Source organism: Chrysochloris asiatica, unplaced genomic scaffold (genome assembly GCF_000296735.1).
Source record: "Chrysochloris asiatica unplaced genomic scaffold, ChrAsi1.0 scaffold00042, whole genome shotgun sequence".
Taxonomy (NCBI): domain Eukaryota; kingdom Metazoa; phylum Chordata; class Mammalia; order Afrosoricida; family Chrysochloridae; genus Chrysochloris; species Chrysochloris asiatica.
The window spans coordinates 7408649-7432672 of record NW_006408560.1 but is presented as its reverse complement, the minus strand read 5'-3'; the positions used below and the strand labels follow the sequence as shown (position 1 = coordinate 7432672).

Genomic DNA, 24024 nt, shown 5'->3' with positions numbered 1-24024 from the left:
ACAATCCCCTCCATACAGCATCAACCAAAGGGTACACCCCGCAAGCCTGCCTCCCGCCTGCCAGCACACAGCCCCTCTCCCTCCCTGAGTCTAGAGTCCCCAGCCGCTCCATCTCTGGGTAGGGTCCCACACTCTGCTCCTCTCCCTTGATGGTCCCAGGGACCTCCTCTCCTGGACTGCAAAGTCAGCCACTCCCCTCCTTTTGTTACAAAATGTCTACCTTTACATTTCCACCCTTCACAGTCAGTCCTGATAGCAATTATTCACTATTGTACCACAAGAGTCTTATCCCCATCTCTTTTCATCAGCCCCATCCAGGCAGATTTGAAACCATTCAGTAGAGAATCTACCCTCTAGAACTAGGCTTCCTCTTGAAAGCTTGTAAACTAGTCACTTCCTGCCTTTGTAGTTCCCCACCCCCATTTTGGGTAGCCAATGTCTAAGTTGCCCATCTCTGTCAACCCTGCATACTGAGAGGGTGGGAATGATCCTTGCTGTAGAGATTTGTTCCCTCTTTTGAGTTACTACATCCATAAGTATATCAAAGTTCATCAAATTGTAGCAGATTACTCTTTTTTTTTCTTCTTCTTTCTTCTTCTAGTAGAGTTCTGATCATCCAGCCATTGAAGCAAGGTCAAGTGGGTACTATCTGCAAGTATTGGTGTTCTTATGCATCTCCCCTCACTTCATATCAGCTGGACGCTTCACTCTCCACTCTAGTGCTCTGTGGCCATATCCCTGTCTCTGGGCCCAGGAGTCCCCAGGTCTTACCACACTGCTGGCCAACCAGGTCTCCATCCAGGTTCACAGGAGTCTATTGAACGCTGTAGGACTTAGCTCACAACTTCATTGCTGTTTTTCCCCCATTTCCTCTTATTGGTGACCAATGTGGTCACCAGCCAGACCACATGCCTGCTCATGTATTCCCCTTGAGTCTTGGAAGGGGGTTTGCCCTGAGGGGACCCGACCCCTTGCCTTGATGGCTCCCGGGGGTGAGCTACTTGCTTGTCCTTGTAGTAGTCAATCAGATTGCTATTATTGTTTTGGATTTTTATTGCCGGTCTTTCTTTCAAGAAATATCTTCTGTTCTAGCCACTCCAGGTTGGTCTGCTTGTCCTTTCAAGTGGAAATTTCCTAACTCAGAAGATTCTGGATGGGGTTCAGGATTTCACCTGTGGTTTTATGCAATGCAAAGGCTCCACAGGAAGCCTCCTTCACTGTTCAAGTTCTAGCCCCATTTTAGGTATTCCAATCTGTTATAGGCTGAAGATGGACTTACAAGCTTTCTATGGTGATGTTTCTGGCTATGCCTTTCTTTCCCCCTCAAGTGTCTACTTTACAATGGTAGGCAAGGAAAACCAAAATTCAAAAGACAGCCAAGTATCTTAATATTATTTCCCCTCTTTTACCCATTCCAACCATGCCTCAATCCCTGTATTCCAGAGCCCTGTTGTTCTAAGGTTGTGCATACATCATTGTTTACCTGTGTCCCACTTAGCCCATGCAGACCTGCCTAACTATTCTCCCATCTGCCTTGTTCTTCCATTCCCCTCCCTCTTGTGTATTGCCTCCCATCCCCCAGCACCCAAGAAGTCAGTATTTTTTAGCTATTTATGCATGGGAAAAGTGAGTCACCAGGAGATCAACTTATTTGCTCTGGATCTTATAATCAACAGGTAGCAGAAGCAAGACAAATGAAAACACTTGTAAGGTTTTTATTCAGCCCATGAAGTGACAGTAACAGAAAAAAAAAATCTAGTGGCTGTTAATATCATTTGTTCTTTTTCCCATAAGGAAATTCATTCGTACAGGGAGGCTTCAAAAAGTTCTTGAGAAAATATCATTATCTTTCTATTTCATCTTTCCTTGAACTTTTTTAAGCTCCCTCAAATTTTCCCTGCCTTCAAACAGTGAAATTTTGGTTTCCAAATGAAATAGATGTAATCTTTGCTTAGTTCTTGAGTCCAAAGGCCAACTGGAAAGTGAATATGTCCTTAAGATATCTGCTTCATTTTTGGGACAAACTCAACTTAGTTTCCGGGTAATTGTGGAATTCATTTATCAATTTTAAATGAACATGGAAAAATATTTAACTGGCGGTTGCTGCCCAAATTCTGTGTAGAACATCACTAAACTGCACAAGTAGCCCCAATTTTTTTTTTCTCATTTTGTAGAGGATTATCTGAAGTAGCTAGAGAAATAATTTCATACAAAATTCTATTTTTAAAAAATCCAGTAATGGGGAATAAGACCCTTCTGTTGCCCAATTACCATATTTATACTGAGTGTAGGTACATGGACCCTGTCCAGCAGAAAAATGATGACTGAAAATAACCATGGTCTCTTCTAAAAATCGTTGTCTACAATTTTTATCTTGAAAAGCATTTATTTTTATACACATTTCTAGATTTGAGACAATTGAATCATATGTATCTGGTGGACATATATATATGAGGAGGCTTCAAAAAATTCATGGAAAAATGAAATGAAAAGATAGTGGAATTTTTTCAAAAACTTTTTGGAGCTTCCTTGTACAATGGAAGCTGTGAAAGCTGGGACTCAAAGGAACACTCTTGTTTTTCTGGGTCTGCTAAGTTTTTTTGCCTTGGAAGAAACAGGGTATAGTCTTACCACTTACCTTATTACTCATTTTAGTAGAAAATATTTATGTTTTTCTTCTTTGACAGATTTCTGCCCTACATAGATTCCAACTTTTGCAGGTTTTACTGTATACGCACTGTGGTCTAAAGCAAAAAATAAGGTATTACATCAGATATGTAAAAGGATAGAGAAGAAGACAATCTGAAATCACTGGAAGCCCCACAATAGTTTTCTTCTTGGGTTTCCTCTGTTCACAGCCTGGAAAAAATCACCTTCCCTATCTCTGGGTTCCAGCCCTTACTTCTCCAAGCTCAACACTCCTGGGCATGTTGTTATTAGACTATTTGTGTACTATCATTGGTTTTTAAATGTTAGGGAACTCACACAATCTCTGGAAAGGCCAAAGAATCAGTGAGACTTGAAGGAACACCACCCAAACCACAAAGAGGGGGCTGCTCAAATGACGATGCCACTAAATAGACACAATATTTGACATAAGCACAAGTCATACAAGTGACATTGGGGACTAGATGCTGGAAGCACTGCTGCTGCTTGGGGGACATCTCCCCCGTAACTACTTGAGCAGTTAAATGTATTGTCATTGTTAAGTGCTGTGGAGTCAGTTGCAACTCAGAGCAACCCTGTATAGAGTTTCCAAGAGAGACTGGTGAGTTTGAACCACTAACTTTGGGATTAGCAGTCCAGTGTTCATCCTGCAGTGCCATACCAGGACTCCTGTTGGGTGTATATAGATGTGTATTTTTCCCATGAAAATACTAACATCCATAAAATTACTATCAATAAAGATGTTTTGAATTGGTGAATGAAGGAATGACTGGGTGAGAATCAGACAATAGTAGATTATGGATGAAGCATGTTGGTAGGAATAATACAGGTTTACCTAGGAAACCACAGAAAGAACTGTTGTTTCAAGAGCTTAATCCTAATATCTTCATAACTCATTTTTTTTCCATCTGGAAATCGGTGTTTTTAAGTAAGAGTGAATTATCCAAGTGATAAGAGATTAAAGATAAATCTGTATTACTCCGCTGTGGGCTAATGCATCAGACTGCAAAGTTGTTTGGACTGAAAGGTCACTGGTTCAAGCTCACCAGCTGCTCCTTGGAAACCCTATAAGGGTCGCTATGGGTCAGAACTGACTCAACAGCACTTAACAACAACAACTCATACTTTGCTGAATTTGTTCTATTGACCTCCACTGAGGATTCTTCTTTATGGCTTACTGTACCCACATTCTCCCCAAACCATAGAGAGAAGGCTGGAGGTAGCAGATCCATTGGATTTTTTTTTTTTTTAAGTTTTAATTCTGAATTAAGTGAATGCTTATAGGGCAGATTATCAGTTTTACATTCAATAAATCTTATTTAACTTCATTGTAATAATCACAATCCTTTCTGTGTATCACCAGTCAACAGTATTGATTTCTGTCCTCTCCACCCCTTTTTTTTTAAATTCCCTTTTTTTTTTTTTTTTTGATGTACACATACAAAACAGAAAATACACATTCGTTTAAATGTCCAAAGCACATACCTTGCAAGGGATCCTCCTGCCGGCAGGCACACTTCCTTTCTCAGTCTGTGGGTCTAGAGTATTCAACTGTTCCCTCTATATACCATCACCTTTGCCAGTCTCTGTTGTTGCTGATCTAGTTGGATTTCAAATGAAACTTAAATGAATGTTCACTTCCTCATTGTGCGTGTCTCATGTGACAAGTTTCAATTTCTATTTAAAGTTAGTTTATCTGAAATCTCCTTGCTGTCTTTGAAAGAGCTCACCAATTCTGTCTTCTTCCGAGTGAGTTCACCAATTCAAGAAGGACTCTTACTATGGGAGCACCTGCTGGTTCTGGCACGTAAGTACTGCTTGCTCTGATTCTCCTGAACTTTCTTTAAACACTCCTTTCTCCTTTATGCTTTTAGCTTGCTCTATCTGCCAGTTTACAGTCCTTTGTTTCAGGAAGTAAACAAAAAAATCATGTCGCCCAACTTGCTGCTTCTCTTTTTAACTAAAAATTTTCTGCTTAAAATCTCTAAGTCTTACATTGAAAGCACAGCTTTCTTTGGACTATAATCTGGAGACATAGATGGTTAGAATTCCAGATGTTATGAATTAAAGGAAATATAGTGGTGGTGTGCCATGGAGAAAATAAAATCTAGGTTGAAGGAGCTAGTCATTGAATTTCTGTTAAAAGTCCTTTTGAATTAAGTATAGATGTGGTGTTTTAAAAATTAATGAATTGTTTCTATTGAAATAGATATTTTGATTCCTAAGGAAAAAAGTTTAGAAAGTAAAATGACCATGGGCATGAGAACAGTAGATAGGAGTTGTCCTTGAAATACTTTAAATGTAAATGACATTTAAGTAAACCAGTTAAGAAGAACTTATGGGTCCAAAAATTCAGGAGATAAACTTGATTTTTCAGAACTTTGTCTTATTAAGAGTGGTCTTTTGGAAAGGAAGAAAGAGAATTTCCATTCATTAGATTTGTTGGCAAATCCTGGAAAGTCCCAACTATTTTCCCTCTAGATATAAATTTGGTTTCTTGGAAATTTTCTGAAATTGACTTTTTCAAGTGCTACTAAGTAACGGACCTGGTAGTTAAGACGTAAACATGAAGTTATATGTGGCTATAGATCCCAGAAATTCCCTCACAAAAAAAGTCATTAAAGGGATTATTGTTAAATGCTGTCAAGTCAGCTCTGACTCATAGCAACCCTGTATAGGGTTTCTGAGGAGTAGCTAGCTGTTGGGTTTGAACTACTGACCTTGTGGTTAGCAGTCCAGTGTTTATCCTACAGTGCCATACCCTAGAAAATCCATCCCTTTGAAGGATTTGTTTTTGTTGTGGGGGAATATATATATATATATATACATGGTCTATACTTGCAACTAGAAGCTGTTCTTCCTATGTTATCTTTCCTTAAACAGAATGAAATGGTTGGTTTGGGTGCTCCTGGTGTGCCCCTCTGCAATGGCACAACTGCGTAAGGATCCTACGCTGGATAACCACTGGGACCTCTGGAAGAAAACATATAGCAAACAATACGAGGAAAAGGTAGATGAGATTGCAACTCAAGTGATAACACTTCTGTACCTTTACCTATGCTTTCTCCCTATCCAAATTTCATTCTCATACCAAAAATCCAAACCAAATCCACTACCATGGAGTTGATTCCGACTCCTGGTAACTTCTACAGGATTTCCAAGTCTGCACATTTTTACAGAAGTAGACAGTCTCAACTTTTTCCCGAGGAGCGGCTGGTGAGTTTGAATCTCTGACTTTGAAGTTAACAGTTCAGCATTTATTCTACAGTTCACCAGGTTTCCTTATGTTCTTACAGGCAGTGTCTAAATCAATATTATGCACTCATATCTTGCCAGATGATGTTCTTGGCACTAGAGATAAAGCAAGAAGCAAAACAAAGTTCCGTTCTTACAGCGCTTACATCCTACTAAGAGAAACAGGAAATAAATAGATATGTTGGAGTCCTGGTGTGGTGTTGTAGATAATCACTGGATTGCTAACCACAAGCCTAGTGATTCCAACCCACCAGCCATACCTTACAAATCCTATACAGGGTTGCTGTGAGTCGGAGCCAACTCGACTGCACTTAGCAACCAAAACAACAATACAGTATATTACAAGGTAATGAGTGCAGAAGAGAAAAGTAAGCTAGGAATGGGGGACAGGTATGGTTCTGAGTGATGGCAATCAGAGGTCAGGAATGATTTTTCTCTATATATGATAGGATGGTCAGAGAAGTTTCATTAATTAAGTGATACTTGAGTAGACACTAGACAGAAGCCAAGGAGCGAATAAAGTGGATAACTGGGGTCAAAGGTTCCAGACCAAAGTAAAATGAGTGCAAGACTCTGAGGAAAGAGCATATTGGAATGTTTGAGGAACAAAAAGACCTTATCACAGTCCTTAGAGCACAAAAACACAACCAGATGTTGTTTCTTAACTCTTGCTTCTCACCTTGCATATTCAATGACAACAGATGAATGGATGAACAAAATGTGGTGCATACATACAATGGAATACTATTCAGTCAGTAAAAGAAATGAAATCTTGAAACATGCGGCAATATGGATAGAACTGGAAGGCATTATTATGAGTGAAATAAGTCAGTCAAGAAAGGGCAAATAATGTATGACCTAATTTATATAAAAAGACAAGAAAAGTCAAATGTATACAGAACAAAGTTTTTTAGTGGTTATTAGGACTCCTGGTATGGTGCTGTAGGATCAGCACTGGGCTGTGAACTACAAGGCTGGCAGTCAAACCCACGAGCTGCTCTTTGGAAACCCTCTACAGGGTTGTTATGAGTCGAAACTGGTACTAACAACAATAACGGGCAGGAGGAAAGAGGAAGAGAAGGGTAAGAGTTACGGAAGTATTTTGTTGCTTAAGGGTAGAGTTGCACAACTGATAATTGGAAGTACAGTCAATAAATTGTACATGTACAAAAACAAAACCCCCAAACAACAAAAAACTTAGTGATTGATCTTAAAACTTTAACACTATTTTTCGAATTACTAGGTCTTAAAACTACATAATGTCCCTGAGTTTGTAAGCATTATGTATTAATTTATTTGATGTATTATTTTGTATAAAAATGACACACTTAGTAGGACATGCACACTGAGTTGTTTTCTTAGTGGTGATGAAGCTCACACTCACTCACTCCCCTTTAGGAAGAAGCCCCCAATTTCAAAGTTGACTAAGTTAGCTTTGCAGTTAGCACCATTATTTAGCAAAATGAATTCTAGCCCTCTTTTTAATGATGCTAGTCCCTCAGGAGGAATGAGCATGACTTTTGATTAACAGTCCTGATACCTTTATAAATTTATTTCAAAGTTTACTTACTTGTCTCTTTTATCTTTTTCTGTCCTTTGTTAGATTTCTTCCAATTTTTCCCTTCTAGTGGAAGGAACTCTGGTAGCGTAGTGGTTATGAATCGGGCTGCGAACCTTAAGGTCAGCAGTTCAAAACTACCAGCTGTACCATGGGAGAAAGATGAAGTTTTCTGCTCCTGTAAAGATTTACAGCCTCGGAAACCCTGTACAGGTTCGCTGTGAGTCAGAACCGACTCCACGGCACTTAAACAAAGTGGTTTAGAGATGAGTCTTGGTGGTGCAATGGTTAAGTAGCAAACTACTAACTGGAAAGATTGGTCAGCAGTTTGAACTCCCCAGAGGCTCTGTGGAAGAAGGATGTTGCAATCAGCTCCTGCAGAGTTTAGCCTTGCAAATTCTATGTGACAGTCCTACTTTGTCTTACAGAATCATTAAGAGTTTGAATTAACTTGACAGTAGTAGGTTTGGGTTTTCTGGGGTGTCTATACATGCCAAATACTAGGGTAACAGAGTAAAACTTTGTTCCAAGGGAGACGAGTTTTCACTACCTGAAACCAGAGTCTGGGCTCTCCCACTCAGGGACTAGAACTTCTGCTGACTGATCACGAAGGCTACTATTTAATGGCAACTGTGACTCTTGGGATAGGGTAGCATAAGCCAAAAAAAAACGAAAGCTAAACCCATTGCCATCAAGTTGATGACAACTCATAGCAACCCTATCAGACAGAGCAAAACTGCCTCATAGAGATTCCAAGGCTAAAAGGAGCTCTGGTAGCGTAGTGGTTACGAATCGGGCTGCAAACCTTAAGGTCAGCGGTTCGAAACTACCAGCTGCTCTGCGGGAGAAAGATGAGGCTTTCTACTCCCGTAAAGATTTACACCCTCAGAAACCCTATACAGGGTCGCTATGGGTCGGAACCGACTCGATGGCACATAACAACAACAACAATCTTTACAAAAGAGAATACCATATCATTCTCCATGAAGCAGCTGGTAGGTTTGAACCACCAACCTTTATGTTAGAAGCCAAGTACTTAACCACAGCACCACCAGGGCTTATTTGGAGTGAAGTAGAGGGTAAGCAATTAATTCTAAGGAACACCATGGACATCGTATTCTGTGTATGTTGAATTCTATATAAATGAAGTCCCCAGAGAGCAAAGAAAACAACTTAGAATATTAATTCACTTCAGATCAAATTAAACTCATAGAGCCAAAAAGGACTTTAGAATTGTGAAATAAGTTAGAAATCCAATTAGAAATCTTAGAAATTAAAACCATAATCATTGAAATAAGAATTTAACAAAAAGGAAAAAGTCCAGACTGGAGTGAGTTGTATGGAATGAGCAAACTGGAATATAGTACTGAGGCACTCACCTTAAATGCAGCACATGGAAATAAAAAGAAAACACTACGAAAATGCTCGTAAAAGGCATGAGAGAGACTTTGAGGCTCCAAAATACAGCTGATAGGAGTTTCTGAAGAAGAGACTTAAATGGAATGGTGCAGAAGTAATATTTTAAGAGATACTGGCTGAGAATGCAGATTTTTTTTTTTTTAAATCCTTGGACCTCCAATCAAAAGTGCTCCTCAGAGAATGATGACTCTAAGAAGTACACAAGAACAAGGAGCATTTTCTTTAAATACTATGTAATACATGCTATTTTACAACAACAGCCATAACAAACAAAAATAGATGTGATGTTACATAGGTAGATACGTATGCATACATGTGTATAAGAAGGAATATGTATATAAGAGGAGGCTTCTAAAATTGGTGGGGAAATTCCATTATCTTTTAACTCCATTTTTCTACACATTTTTGAGGTCCTTTGGTATACATATGCATGTTATTATAGAAAAAAGACTAGCTCTGTCAAAGGAAATTAAAGAGATTAATTGAAACAAAAATATAATTCAAATGGAGAATCATGGAAGCTCCAACAAGTGAAGTCACTAATCCAAGGCAGGAAGCACAAATCATACATATGAGGGAACTTCAAAAAGTTCATGGAAAATGTAATGAAAAGATATTAGAATTTTTCCATGAACTTTTTGAAGCCCCCTCATAGTTATAATGCCATACAATGAACTATAAATACAATATTATGATTCATTTATAGTGATTGAGGTCAGTCAAAGATAAGGCAAAGCAAAATATGATTTTTAACACTATTGTTTATATCAATACAACTGGAATACATTGATTGGCTAAAAGACATAATTTATGTGGTCCCAGAGGTAGTCTCATGGCCAATCACAAATGGCATTATGGACATTTTTGGGAATTTAAAAATTACCTTGCCAAGGAAACAAATTTTCCTAGTGAGATCTGAAACAAATAATTTCAATAAGGTGTTGGTTACAAACTCCATGATATGAAGTATCCACAATTCTTAACCTGACCACAAAGGAAACCATTTCTTGAATGATACGGTTGATTCCCAAACAAGGTTTGAATCTGTGTGAAAAATGGGAAGCCTTTAGCTTTAGTTCAGCAGTTTTACCTTAGGTCAGATGGCTCTTTGATTTTATATCCTACATCAATGTATGGGTGTATCTGTAGACATATGTGTTAACATGTTTGTGTATGCTACACATATATATTCATATATATAATAAAGCACATTGAGGCCACAGTTACGGATATTTCCTAGACATAACCAAACACCATAGGGGATGAGTTTGCTGGAGTTGAAGGCTCAAGACCATAGTAACGCAATCAACTGGTCATAATTCATCAAGTTTATGTTCTACAGTCTAGCTTAGTGAGTAGCATCTCATTCACTCTCATTGCCATTGAGTCGATTCCGACTCATAGAGATCCTATGGGACAGAGTAGAACAGCTCCGTAGGATTTCTGAGACTACAAATCTTTACAGAAGCAGATAGCCTCATCTTTCTCCTTTGGAATGGTTGAGTTTGAATTGTTGACCTTGCAGTTTGCAGCCCACTGCTTATCCCAGCACACCACCAGGTCTCTGAGTAGCATCTGGGGTCTTAAAAACTTTCAAGCAGCCATCTAAGACACAACTATTAGTCTCTACTCATATAAAGCAAAAGAAAATGAAGGTAAGCAAAAGCTCAAAGAAGATACTGGTCCCTGGTACTAGCAGCTCATATAACCCACACCCTTCTCTAACCTGAGACCAGGAGAACTAGATGGTGTCTGTCTACCACAACCAACTATCTGACCAGGGACAAAACAGAACGTCCCAGTTAGAATGGGAGAAAAACGTAGAATAAAATTCAAATTCCTAAAAGAGACCAGACTCACTGGACCAATAGAGACTTAGAGGAACCTCTGAGACTAGCATCCTAAGGCAAATAATAATGGCTAGAATTAAGATTAACATGTGATTTCAGTAATTGCAGTGGATATAAATTCATTTATTCACATGCTGTCAGACAGATCTACATTTAGTAGAATGCTTCATAATGAGGTTATTTTCATTACTGAACACTTGTTTGAATTTACAACTATGTTTTGTTTTCTTAAATTTTAGAATGAAGAAGAAGCACGGCGTCTCATCTGGGAAAAGAATCTAAAATTTGTGATGCTTCACAATCTAGAGCATTCAATGGGAATGCATTCATACGATCTAGGCATGAACCACCTGGGAGACATGGTAGGTAAATTATAAACAATCCTATTTTCATGTCTTGTTAAACCTGATTGCTGTCTTCCCCCCAAACAGTTTAAAGGTCATCAACAAGTACAACAAAGGAAAATAAAGCTATATGTATATAAAGATAGAAAACAGCGTTTTCATTTTTTAAGTTTTTATTGTGAATTGAGTGATAGTTTACATGGGAGAACATGGGTTTTATACTCATTGTTTCATTGCAATGATTATAATCCCCTCCGTGCATCATCATCCAACAGTATTTGCTTCTGTTCCATCTGTTTTTTTGTTTTGTTTTGTTTTAAACAGCGAGATTAAAAAAACAACAACTTTTTTGTGTGACTTTAGTGAAGGTTTACAGAGCAGATCATCATTACATTACAAATCATATACTTCATTTTACAAGGATTGCAAACCCTTCCATGTACCATCAGTGAACAGTATTTACCTCGAGTCACTTTAACTCTTTCACTCCTCCCTGTGACCTCTGCTACCCTTCCCTCTCACCCCTGGTAACTATCATAGAACAGAAAACAGTAGGATTTAAGGTGTATGAATGAATTTGCATAGATTCCTTTCTCTGTCCTATTTTGACTACTCTCCTTAACAAATCCCTTCTTTCTAGGATTATTTTAAATTCACAGAATGCTGTGGCTTTTATTATTTATAAATTCTAGAAAACGCTGCTACAGACTATTTACTCACATTTTTTAAATAGCTAAGTCACCACTGAGACATGATGGCTCCTTCAGTTCACGGTTTGGCTTGCATTATTAGAGTAAGAAACATGAGGGGGATTCAAAAAGTTCGTGGAAAAATGAACTTTTAATTCCATTTCCACAAACTTTTTAAGCTCCCTGGGATATGTTTTATAAATGTTTGTTCCTATGTTTTGTATTTTTACATTTTTCAATTACTTAATTCTGAATTGACAACTTAATGGTGGTGGAGGAGGTGGATGTGTGTCGTGGAATTGATTCCAACTCAGAGTGACTACATATGGGATTTCTGAGGCTGCAAATCTTTATGGGAAAGATTTCCTGTAAAGCCTCCTCTTTCTCTCAAGGAGCAACTGATAGATACTGACCTTACAGTTAACAGCCCAAGTTGGAACTCACTACATTACCAGGGTTCCTAATATGGTCTACCTATTTTCTTAATGGGGAGTGTGAATATTTAAGAACACTAGCATTTCCTATTATATTCTGTCCATTCTACAAAACTTTACTAATGTTGCCATAGTACTCTTGAAACTTAAGTTCAAGACTCTCTTCTACAATTCTTTCTTACAAAGAAAACCACCAGTTCAGTCTATCTTTTATATAGTTCTTTTCTAAAATTCTGCCTTGTTTTGAACCACAAATATGCCTCCTTGTAACTTCTGATTTTCACCATATTTTTCCCTCCTTTCCAATGAAGGTGACTAACTGGAGTGCTAATTCAAATGCAACACTTAAAAGATCTAGATAATTCACCCACTAGTAGTAACCAGCACCTATGTTGGTCATAACTGCCACTGTTTTTCTTAGTGTTTCAATATATTCCCAGTTACAGTTACTAGGATATTAGAATGAAGGGTATAAGTAAAAGAAGATATATGTATTATATATTTGTTTTGTAGACCAGTGAAGAAGTCATGTCTTTGATGAGTTCTCTGAGAGTTCCCAGCCAATGGCAGAGAAATTTCACTTACAAGTCAGATCCTAATCAGAAATTGCCTGATTCTCTGGACTGGAGAGAGAAGGGCTGTGTTACTAATGTGAAATACCAGGTGAGTATTAGCATCCCAGGCCTCTGCACCAAGTAGAACGTTCGTTCTTTCTTAAATATTTAGTGTAGCTGTATAATTTGGCAGTGAATCTCACAGTCCCTTATGTTATTTTTTAGTTACTTTGTTATTCTGGTCTTCCCAACTAAATTATAAACTCCTATGTAAAAATATTTTGTTTTATTTGTATTCCTCACAGTGCTTAAAACAAGTAGTTCGAGCCACATTAGACAAAAACTGTGACGTTAATAGGTCTTTAATACAAACTTTTAGTGCCCAGGATATCCATTGACCACCCTGGACCCATTACTAAACCAATTGCTTGAGAAGCAGTACCCTCTGTGTACACACCAGTAAGTCAGTTAGTTTCCCTTTGACCTCACTTACAAATTTCAGGTTTGAAGGATGGGAAAACACTAGAGGTAAGAGTAACCTGTAAATTGTACTTACCAGATTAACTCGTGGTTAAACCAAAATACCCAAATCAAGTCTGTTGCCACCAAGTTGGTTTTGACTGATAGGGATCCTGCAGGACAGGGTGGTGGGGGTTTTCTGCTGTGGATTTGGTTCTGATTCATAGCAACCCTGCAAAAGGTTCCTGAGGCTGTAAATCTTTATGGGAACAAAAAGCTTCATTTTTCTCCCACGGAGCAGCTGGTGGTTTCAAACTACTGACCTTGTAGTTAGCAACCCAACCTATAACTCACTACGCCAAAACAGCTCCTTCACAGGACGAAGTATAACTTCCCAATATGGTTTCCAAGGTTGTAAATCTTTAAGGAAGCAGACTGCCACATCTTTCTCCCATGGAACACCTAGTGGGTTTGAACCAATAAATTTTCAGTTAGCAGTTGAGTGGTTAACCACTGTGTCACCAAGTTTCCTTAAATTCATAGTTTGGCTTGTATTATTAGAATAAGAAATATAAGCTTTACAAAACTGTCGCTTATATGTATTCTGTTTTCATTTTTCTTTAGTTTACTTAAAAGAAAACCAAAAAAACTACAAAGATTCTAAACCGGTCAGGGATAACTAAGAGTGAAACAAATGAATCTCCTTGTTGCTGTTAAGTGCCATCAAGTCTGTTCCAAGGGTTTCCAAAGAACGGCTGGTGACTTAGAATTGCCAATCTTTCAGTTAACAACGCAGTGCTTACCCTATAGCACCATACCAGACACCACCTATGTTGTTAAGGAGCTCTGGTAGCGTAGTGGTTACAAATCGGGCTGCTAATCTCAGGGTCAGCAGTTCAAAACTACCAAATGCTCCGTGGGAGAAAGATGAGGCTTTCTGCTCCCGTAATGATTTACAACCTCGGAAAGCCTGTATAGGGTCGTTATGAGTCGGAACCGACTCCACGGCACATAGCAACAACTGTGCCATCAAGTCAATTCTGACTCATAGCGACCCCGTGTAGGGTTTCCGAGGAGTGGCTGGTGGGTTTGAACAGCTGACCTTGTGGTTCCAGCTGACCTTGTGGTTCAAACCGATCTTGTGGTTTGGTGCTTAACCTACAATGCCACACCAGGACTCCTGTTGTCTCGAGAGAAGGAAATTGTAGCTGAGGAGCACTTTCTGGGAACTACTGACAGGGTTGACCATGTTGGGAGTTGCCTAGCTTGGGTTGTGCAAGTCATCCTTACTGACTTCCTTTGTGACTTTGCCTCTGTTGTAGGGTTCCTGTGGTGCTTGCTGGGCTTTCAGTGCAGTGGGGGCCCTGGAAGCACAGCTGAAACTGAAAACAGGAAAGCTGCTGTCTCTCAGTGCGCAGAATCTGGTGGACTGTTCAAATGAAAAATACCAGAATAAAGGCTGCAATGGGGGCTTCATGACACAGGCTTTCCAATATATTATTGATAACAATGGCATCGATTCTGAAGCTTCCTATCCCTACAAAGCCATGGTATGTAACAAACCTCAAGCTATCCATTGACCACAAGGGACTATCTCCAAGCCAGTTGTTTGTGAACTAGGATTGTGTGTGTCTGAAAATCCCCATCAGAAATTCTTAAATTCTCAAGTTCTTTTTTAGGCAGTAACTGGGGCACAATGATTTTTAAACAAACAAATAGAAACTCACGCTTAAAAAACAGATTTCAAGTAACTTTTCCTTAATATTATTCCTGTATATGTGCCTGGTATTTAACTTTTTTTATTCTGCAGCCTCCTATGACAGCTTGCCCTTATAGTCAGATCACTGATCACATCATTCTTCTGCCTCCTAAGAAGCTAAATAATGCTCTCCTCCTCCTTGCAAGTTCATTCTTCAGTTTGTTAAATAATGCAAGTAATGTATCCATATACAGAAAATTTGGGAAAATATATACCCCAAATTCTACTATCTTAAACATTATTACTTTGGCTTATTATTAAAGAATTAAGTTGGGTTAATGTTTTCAAGTTCTTTTCCTCTTAAACATTAAAAAAAAAATGTTTATATGAAAGAGAACTCGAGAACTTAAGAATTAGCTAGGATTCTCAGACATAACAAAAATGAATTTGTAAGCTTCTGTTGTTTATTTAAAATATCCTATAAATACTTTCCATATCTTATGGTCTTGATTTAAACCATCATTTTAACTTTGGATCATCAGCAGCAGACATTACTATCATCAAAAAGATTTTAAAACTCTACTTTAGAGTTTACGATCTCTATGTGTTACCTTATACTTGAGAGTCAAAGAGATAGTGTCTTGGCAACTTTTACAGGTATGAAGAAACTCACAATTGAAAACAGTAGGATGATTCTATATTTCTTCTGTGGTTGATGAAACATGGAATTACTAAGTTTTGGAAGTTTTAATCTTTCTTTAAACGAGAGACGGAGATAGCTCTTGCCTGGACTATTGCTGTAGTATTTTAACTGGTCCCCTTTACTCTTAAATTCATCTTTCATACTGCTGCCAATATGTTTTATTTAAAATATGAATTTGAACTTAAAATTTAAGCCATAGGCTTAAATTTAGGAGCAGTGAGTGCATGCTAAGGGTGGAGGAGCAACTCAGAAAAGGAGGGTGAGACTGTTTGCACAATTTAAAGAATGTCTTCAGTGTCACTGAGTTATACATGTTGGAACTATTGAATTGGTATATTTTGCTGTATATATTCTCAACAACAACAAATAATTTAAAAGTGAGGAAAGAATACATATCTTGAAATCCAAAATACTTAGGCTATTGATAATTTATAAAAGAAGTTGAAGTATACTTCTTTATCTCTTATACTTCTTTTTGCAGGATGAAAAGTGCCACTATGACCCCAAAAACCGAGCTGCCACATGTTCAAAGTACACTGAGCTTCCCTTTGGCAGTGAAGATGCCCTGAAAGAAGCTGTGGCCAATAAAGGACCTGTGTCTGTTGGTATAGATGCAAGTCATCCTTCTTTCTTCCTCTACAAAAGTGGTAAAAATTTAGATACATTATCCTCTTTTTATAAGCTACCATTGCACTATAAGATAATCTTATCCTTCCCCATCACTCCACCTTTGAATGTTTAAACAGAATCCTCCTTTTTATATAAAGCCAGTTTGTTTGTTTTTTTACACCTAGTTCTAATTGGTAAAGTAACACAGTTTACTAACAGTGGATGCTATGTGCTAAATTCTTAATGTGCATTATCTTATTTAATCATTACACGAATCCTAATTTACAGATGTGAAAGTTAAACTTTAGGATAATTTGCCTAACATCACACAGTTTGGAAGGGGTAGACCTGGGATTAGAAATTAATCTACTTGTTTCCCTAGGCTGTGTTTGTAAACACTATAAAGACTGTGTCATGTAGGTGTCTACCAATCATCTGTCATGTTGTCATACTGTTGTGGCTTGCATGTTGCTGTTATGCTGCAAGCTATGCCACCACTGTTTTAAACACCAGCAGGGTATACTCATGGTGGACAGGTTTCAGTTGAGCTTCCAGACTAAAACAGCCTAGGAAGAGCATGAAGAGCGCTACTTCTGAATGTTTAGCCACTGAAAACCTTATGAATAGCAGTGGAACACTTTAAGATAGCATCAGAATATTGAATATGATGAACACCACCAGAATATTGTCAGATATAGTGCCTGAAGATGAGCCCCTCAGGTTGGAAGGCACTCAAAATATGACTGGGGGGTGGGGGAAGCTGCCTCTTCAAAGAAGAATTTACCAGGATGGTGTGAATGGAGTAAAGCTTTCAGGACCTTCATTTGCTGATGGGGACAACTCAAAATGAGGAAACATAGCTGTTGTTATGTTGTTAAGTGCCCGTCAAGTCGGTTCTGACTCACAGCAACCCTGTATAGGGTTTCTGAAGAGCAGCTGGTGAGTTTGAACTGATGACCTTGCAGTTCAAATGACTTTGCAGTCCAGCGCATTAACCCACAGGACCATACCAGACATCTAGTAAAAATCGGAACATGGAATATATGAAGTACGACTCTAGGAAAATTGGAAACTGTCAAAAATAAATGGAACATATAACTATCAATATGCTTGACTCGACGGCACATAACAACAACAACAACAATGCTAGACATTAGTGAACTGAAATGGACTGGCATTGGCCATTTTTAATCTGACAATCATATGGTTTACTATGTGGGGAATGACAAATTGAAGAGAAATGGAATCACATGCATCATCAAAAAGAACAATTCAAGATCTATCTTGAAATAAACTGCTGTCTGTGATCGGATAATATCCATACGCCTACATGGAAGACCAATTAATACCACTATCTTTCAAATTTACACACCAACCACTAAAGCCAGTAATGATGAAACTGAAGAATTCTACCAACTTCTTCAGTCTGAAAATGATCAAACATGCAATCAAGATGTCTTGGTAATTACTGGTGATTGGAATTCAAAGGTTAGAAACAAACAGGAAGAAGGATCAGTAGTTGGAAAATATGGCCTTGGTGAAAGAAGTTATGCTGGAGATCGCAAGACAGAATTTTGCATGACCAATGGCTTCTTCATTGCAAATACCTTTTTAAAAATACATAAAAGACGACCATACACATGGACATCACCAGATGGAATACACAGAAATCAAGTTGACTACATCTGTGGGAAGAGATGGTGGAAAAACCCCATATCATCAGTCAAAACAAGGCCAGGGACAGACTGCACATTAATTGCTCACATGCAAGTTCAGGCTGAATCCAAAGAAAATTAAATCAAGTCCACAAGAACCAAAACTTGACCTTGAATATATCCCACCTGATTTTAGAGGTCATCAAGAACAGCTTTGATACATTAGACACTAATGACTGAATACCAGAAGAGTTGTGGGATGACATCAAGAATATCATACAGGAAGAAAGCAAAAGATCATTAAGAAAACAAGAAAGAAGGAAATGACCAAAATGGGTGTCTGAAGAGACTCTGAAACTTGATCTTCAGCATAGAGATGCTAAAGCAAATGGAAGAAATGAGGAACTAAAAGAGATCAACAGAAAATGTCAAAGCGTAGCTCAAGAAGACAAAGTCATGTATTATAATAAAATGTGCAAAGACCTGGAGTTAGAAAAACCAAAAGGGAAGAACACATTCAGCATTTCTCAAGCTGAAAGAACTGAAGGAAAAAACCATCCACTTGCAATACTGAAGGATTCTATGGGCAAAACATTGAACGGTACAAAAAGCATCAAAGAAGATGGAAGGAATACACAGAATCACTGTATCAAAAAGAAATGATTGATGTTTAACCATTTCAAGAAATAGCATATGATTAAGCGCCAATGGTACTGAAGATAAGAAGTCTAAGGTGCACTGAAGGCATTGGCAAAGAACAAGGCTCCAGGAATTGATAGAATACAAATTGAAGCATTTCAACAAACTGATGCTGTACTGGAGGCACTCATTTATCTCTGCCAAGAAATCTGTAAGACAGTTACCTGGCCAACTAATTGGAAGAGATCCGTATTTGTGCCTATTCCAAAGAGAGGTGACAAAATAAAATGTGAAAATCATCAGATAAATATCATTATTACCATATGCAAATAAAATTTTGGTAAAGGTAATTAAGAAATGGCTGCAACAGTACATTAACAGGGAACTTCCAGAAGTTCAAGCCAGTTTCAGATAAGGATGTCAAACAAGGGTTATCACTGCTGATGTCAGATGGAGCTTGACTGAAAGCAGAGAATGCCAGAAAGAGATTTAGCTGTGCTTTACTTACTATGAATTGGCTTATGAGGAACCTGTTTATAGACCAAGAGGCAGTTGTTCAGTATGGGTGGCACCTCAATATATAGAAAACAAAACCCCTCACCATTGGACCAATAAATAACATCATGATAAGTGGAAAAAAGATTAAAATTATTAAAGATTTCATTTTGTTTGGAACCATTATCAACACTTACGGAATTAGCAGTTAAGAAATCAAACGACATATTGCATTAGGCCAATATGCTGCACAAGACCTCTTTAAAGTACTCAAGAGCAAAGCTGTCAGTTTGAGGATTAAGGTGTGCTTGACCAAAGCTGTGATATTTTCAATAGCCTCATATATGCATGTGACAATGAATAAAGAAGACCATAGAAGAATTGACATATTTGAATGAGTGTTAGAAAGAATATTAAAAGTACTTTGGACTGCTAGAAGAACAAACTAATCTGTGTGGGAAGAAGTACAACCAGAATGCTCCTTAGAAACCAGGATGGTGAGACTTGGTCTCTCATACTTATGACACATATCATCAGTCCCTATAGAAGGATGTCATGCTTGGTAAAGTGAAGGGTATGCAAAAAAGAGGAAGGCCCCAATGAGATGGACTGGCACAGTGGCAGCAGCTACGGACTCAAGCTTAATATCGATTGTGAGGTTGGTGCGGACTAGGCATTGTTTCCTTCTGTTGTGCATAGGGTTGCTATGAGCCGGAACCAACTTGACGGCACCTAGCAATGATGAGTGTAGGTGTAGTACGGCAGTGTACAAGGTGGGCACCTAACACTTTTTTTTTTTTTTTTTAATATGAGGCTTAAAAAATTATACACAATGAAGTCCTTGTGTGGTACTGTAGAATAAGCACTGGACTGCTAATTACAAGGTTGTTGGTTCAAACCCACTAGCGGCTCCTCAGAAACCCTCAAATTTCTGTGAGTCAGAACTGACTTGACAGTACTTAATAACAACAATATAAACTTAATAATACATTTCCTGAACATTTACTGAGGGTAAAGCATAGTACTGGACAAAATAGAAAGCTAGAATGTTTTGTAAAAACTTCACCTTAAAAAGCAGTTAATCTGCTAAAAGATGAAATTATGTGAAACAAACAATTTAGAAATAGATACAGAGAAATACAATATAAAATAATATAATTGCGTGTAATTTTAAAAAAGTAACTAGACCGCAAGGTCAGTTTGAACTGCAAGGTTGGCAGTTCAAATCCACCAACTGCTCCTCATAAACCCTATATAGGGTTGCTATGAGTCGGAACCAACTCAATGACACTTAACAACCATAAAAATTAGTAAAAGAAGGCAGCTTAACAGAAGTATCTGAAGGAACTATAATTGAATTGATACCAAACTTGGCAAGAAAATAAGCAAGTATAGTATTGGTGGCAAAAAATCATGTACTGTAAATACTTTAAGTATGAGAGTTTATCCTCCTAACACTTTAATTATAAACCTTATAATACATCTAAAGCAGTCTACTAAAAAGTAATTGTGAGTTCAACTATTCTTCATTGTTTCATTCCATTCACTCTTTTTCTCTGCCCATGTTTTTTCTCAGGTGTCTACTATGACCCAGCCTGTACTCAAAATGTGAATCATGGTGTTCTGGTGGTTGGCTATGGTACCCTTAATGGAAAAGACTACTGGCTTGTGAAAAACAGGTAAATACATTCACACTTTTATATAGATTTCATTTAAAACAGGAATTTGTGGGAATCTCCATAAATGCTTTTTTGTGATTATGATGATTAAGATATTGACAACAATAAACATTTATTGTTTCTTACAAAATGACATTTTAAATTACTCAGTATCCCCATTTCTTTACTTTCTATTCTGCCTTTAGCATTTTGTTTTCAGTATTCATCGCCTATAATACTTCTCTGATTTTACTAAGGAAAACCTATGTTTAAGTTTTTGAGGAATCACCACACTGTTTTCCATAGCAGCTGCACCATTTTGCATTTCTACCAGCAATGGATACAGGATTTTTCATTTTTAAAACTGGGACAATCCCAGGCAAATTAGGATGGTTGGTCACCCTAGAAGTCTGTATACGTTTTTTTTTTTGTTTTTTTTTTAAAGCGGATGAACTCTACTTGAGCCCAGTCTTACCTGGTTAAAAATAAACATAACTACTTTTACTTCTCAAGCTGGTGTGGTGCTAAAAGATAAGCAATGGACTGTTAATAGCAAAGTCAGCAATTCAAACTCATCAGCTACTCCTTGGAAACCTTACGTAGAAGGTTGCTATGAGTTGGAACCAACTCATTGGCACTTAACAACAACAACAAGATACTGTACACATATTTTAAATATATTTTCTCATTTAATTTTACCCCATTTGTCCCCATAATGCAGATTAAGAAGCTCCTGACACCAAGAGAGTTAAGAAACTTGTCCAAAGTTGAACCATTTGAGTGTTAGATCCATTTGTTATTGTTGTTAAGTGCCATAGAGTCAGTTCTGACCCATAACAACCCTGTATAGGGTTTCCAAGGAGTAGCTGATGGTTTTGTACCACTAACCTTGTGGTTAGCTTTCTAGTGCTTTCTCCTATAATACCACACTGGGAGTTTTGGAAGAACCATGTTGTTGTTAAGTGCCATCAAGTTGGTTCCAACTCTTAGCAACCCTGTATATGGTTTCTAAGGAGAAGCTGGTGAGTTTGAACCACCAACCTTATAGTTTAAACTGACCTTGTGGTCTAATGCTTATCCTACAGCGCTACACCACCACTGAGTTATAAAAATAAACAACTTGACAAGGATTGGAATGAACATTTGGAGCAGACCTTCTACAGTTCTGAAAATGAAAATTTGTCCTCAGATACTTTATTTAGCTTAAGATTTTACTCAGTTATACTCTTTAAGGAAAGGAGCTCTCGTAGCATAGTTGTTACGAGTCAGGCTGCTAACCTCAAGGTCAACAGTTCAAAACTACCAGCTGTTCCACAGGAGAAAGATGTCCAAAGTATGAGAGATGGAGTTTGGCCAGCTTGGCCTCTAAGGAGCACTATAGCTGCACTTCTTCCAAAATGGATCTATCGGTTCTTTTGGCAGCCCATTGGCACTTTCAGTATTCTCCTCCAACACCATAACTCAAAGACATCAATTCTTCTATGGTCTTCCTTATTCACTGTCCCAGCTTTTGTATGCATATGAGGTTATTGAAAACACCATGGCCTTGGGTCAGGAACACTTTAAAAAGGTCTTGTGCAGCAGATTTGCCTAATGCAATACGACGTTTGATTTCTTGACTGCTGCTTCCATGAGTTTTGATAGTTGATTCAAGAAGAATGAAGTCCTTGACAAATTCTATTTCATCCTCACTGGCTTTAGTGGTTGATGTGTAAATTTGAATAATAGTGGTATTAACTGGTATTCCCTATAGGTGCATGGATATTATTCTATCACAGACAGTGTTGTACCTCATGACAGATCTTGATATGTTGTTTTTGTCAGTCCTGGCATAGTAAACCATATAATTGTCATAGATTCAAAATGGCCAATACCTGTCCATTTCAGCTCACTAATGCCTAGGATATCGATATTTATGTGTTCCATTTCAGTTTTCACAATTTCCAATTTTCCTAAATTCATATTTTGTACATTCTATGTTCTGATTATTAATGGATGTTTACAGCTCTTTCTCTTCATTTTGAGTTGTGCAGACTCAAAGCACAAAAAATGAGTAGTGCATCCCATTTTTTGATAGTTTCAATTAGGAAGTCTCATCTCAGTTCCACGTCTAGATTTGAAAGCTTTTTGAGAGCTGTACTTATTATTGCAATTCTTAGGATTCCTTGCTCTCTATGACTTTTCCAAATAGTTGCTCAAAAATATTTAATTGACAGTCTTTAGAGGAATTTAAAGCACCCTGGTGGTGCTTCGGATAAGTGCTGAATTGATAGCCAAAATGTAGGCAGCCCAAACCCACCAGCCACTCCACAAGAAAAAAATGAGGCTGTCTGCTCCTGTAAAGGTTTATAGCCTCGGAAACCCTATACAGGGTCGCTATGAGTCAGAATCGATTTATGGCAGTGGGTATTTTGAAGGGTTAAATACATTTAAATTTAATAGACAATTATCACCCATGATGATCCCATCACACCAAACCACTTGGAGATGGGACCTTGGAAAAGATAAAAATATGAGGGGGCTTCCAAAATTTCATGGAAAGATTCCATGATCTTTCAGCCCCATTTTTCTGAACTTTTGAAGCCCCCTGTGTAATATTCCTACAGAAAGCATACTTACAAAACAGGAAGATCATAAATCCAGAATGGACGTTATATTCATATTGTTTTCTTTAGGTATTAAAAGTCTATTCATTAATATCACACTAACGCTTTACAAACTACTCTTTAAAAATGGCCTAAAAGTCAGTGGGAAATTATTATTTTGTTCTAATTTTATTTTACTGCTTTTCATATATACTTTTATATGCTTAAAAGACAAAACAGTCTAAGAGATTAAAAGTTGATAATATGACTTTATTTTATTCTTATATAATTTTTTTTTCTAAAGCTGGGGCCTTAACTTTGGTGATCAAGGATATATTAGAATGGCAAGAAATAGAGGAAATCACTGTGGGATTGCTAATTATCCATCCTATCCAGAAATCTAGAGGATCTCTTCGTTTTATGAAAATTCAAAGAAGATGAGCCACTTTCTCCTACCTTAGTTTTATCTGTTGTAACAAGTACAAATAAGTGTGTCGTGATCAATGTATGTTTACTGTACTAATTAGAAAGCAAAACAACAACAATAATAAAACATAGTTTGATTTCTTGTTTAACTTTTCAGATATTGGAAATAAAATCTTATAAATTAATAGTGTACTATAACTGTATGAGAATAATCTGTTGTACGTATCTTTGTCTTATGTTATACTCTGTTTTTTAAGCCCTCTGGTAACCCCTTTGTAATCTGATAGTGTATACGTGCTTAATAAATATCTTTCCAAATTATCATT

At 37.7% G+C, this 24024-nt stretch overlaps 1 protein-coding gene across 2 annotated transcripts; it reads left to right on the top strand.

Annotated features, from left to right (window-relative positions):
* The first annotated feature begins 4421 nt into the window (after positions 1-4421).
* Positions 4422-23802, top strand: CTSS (cathepsin S). Of its 2 annotated transcripts, XM_006861378.1 has the most exons (8): positions 4422-4474; positions 5551-5677; positions 10989-11111; positions 12730-12879; positions 14552-14779; positions 16113-16278; positions 20606-20708; positions 23577-23802. In XM_006861378.1, the coding sequence occupies exons 1-8, from the start codon at positions 4449-4451 to the stop codon at positions 23674-23676; spliced, it is 1023 nt and encodes a 340-aa protein (XP_006861440.1). In that variant the 5' UTR covers positions 4422-4448; the 3' UTR covers positions 23677-23802. The 2 variants fall into 2 exon arrangements, with proteins under 2 accessions (XP_006861440.1, XP_006861441.1); XM_006861379.1 differs by lacking the exons at positions 4422-4474; positions 12730-12879 and having other exon boundaries at positions 5552-5677; positions 23577-23676.
* The last annotated feature ends 222 nt before the right edge of the window (positions 23803-24024 follow it).

What these genes read in the sequence shown, in the direction of transcription:
- CTSS (XM_006861378.1), top strand. Translation starts at nt 4,449, where the DNA reads ATGGGAGCACCTGCTGGTTCTGGCAC. An exon ending in GCAAACAATACGAGGAAAAG is followed by an intron (nt 5,678 to 10,988) that starts GTAGATGAGATT and finishes CTTAAATTTTAG; the next exon opens with AATGAAGAAGAAGCACGGCG. An exon ending in TGAACCACCTGGGAGACATG is followed by an intron (nt 11,112 to 12,729) that starts GTAGGTAAATTA and finishes TTTGTTTTGTAG; the next exon opens with ACCAGTGAAGAAGTCATGTC.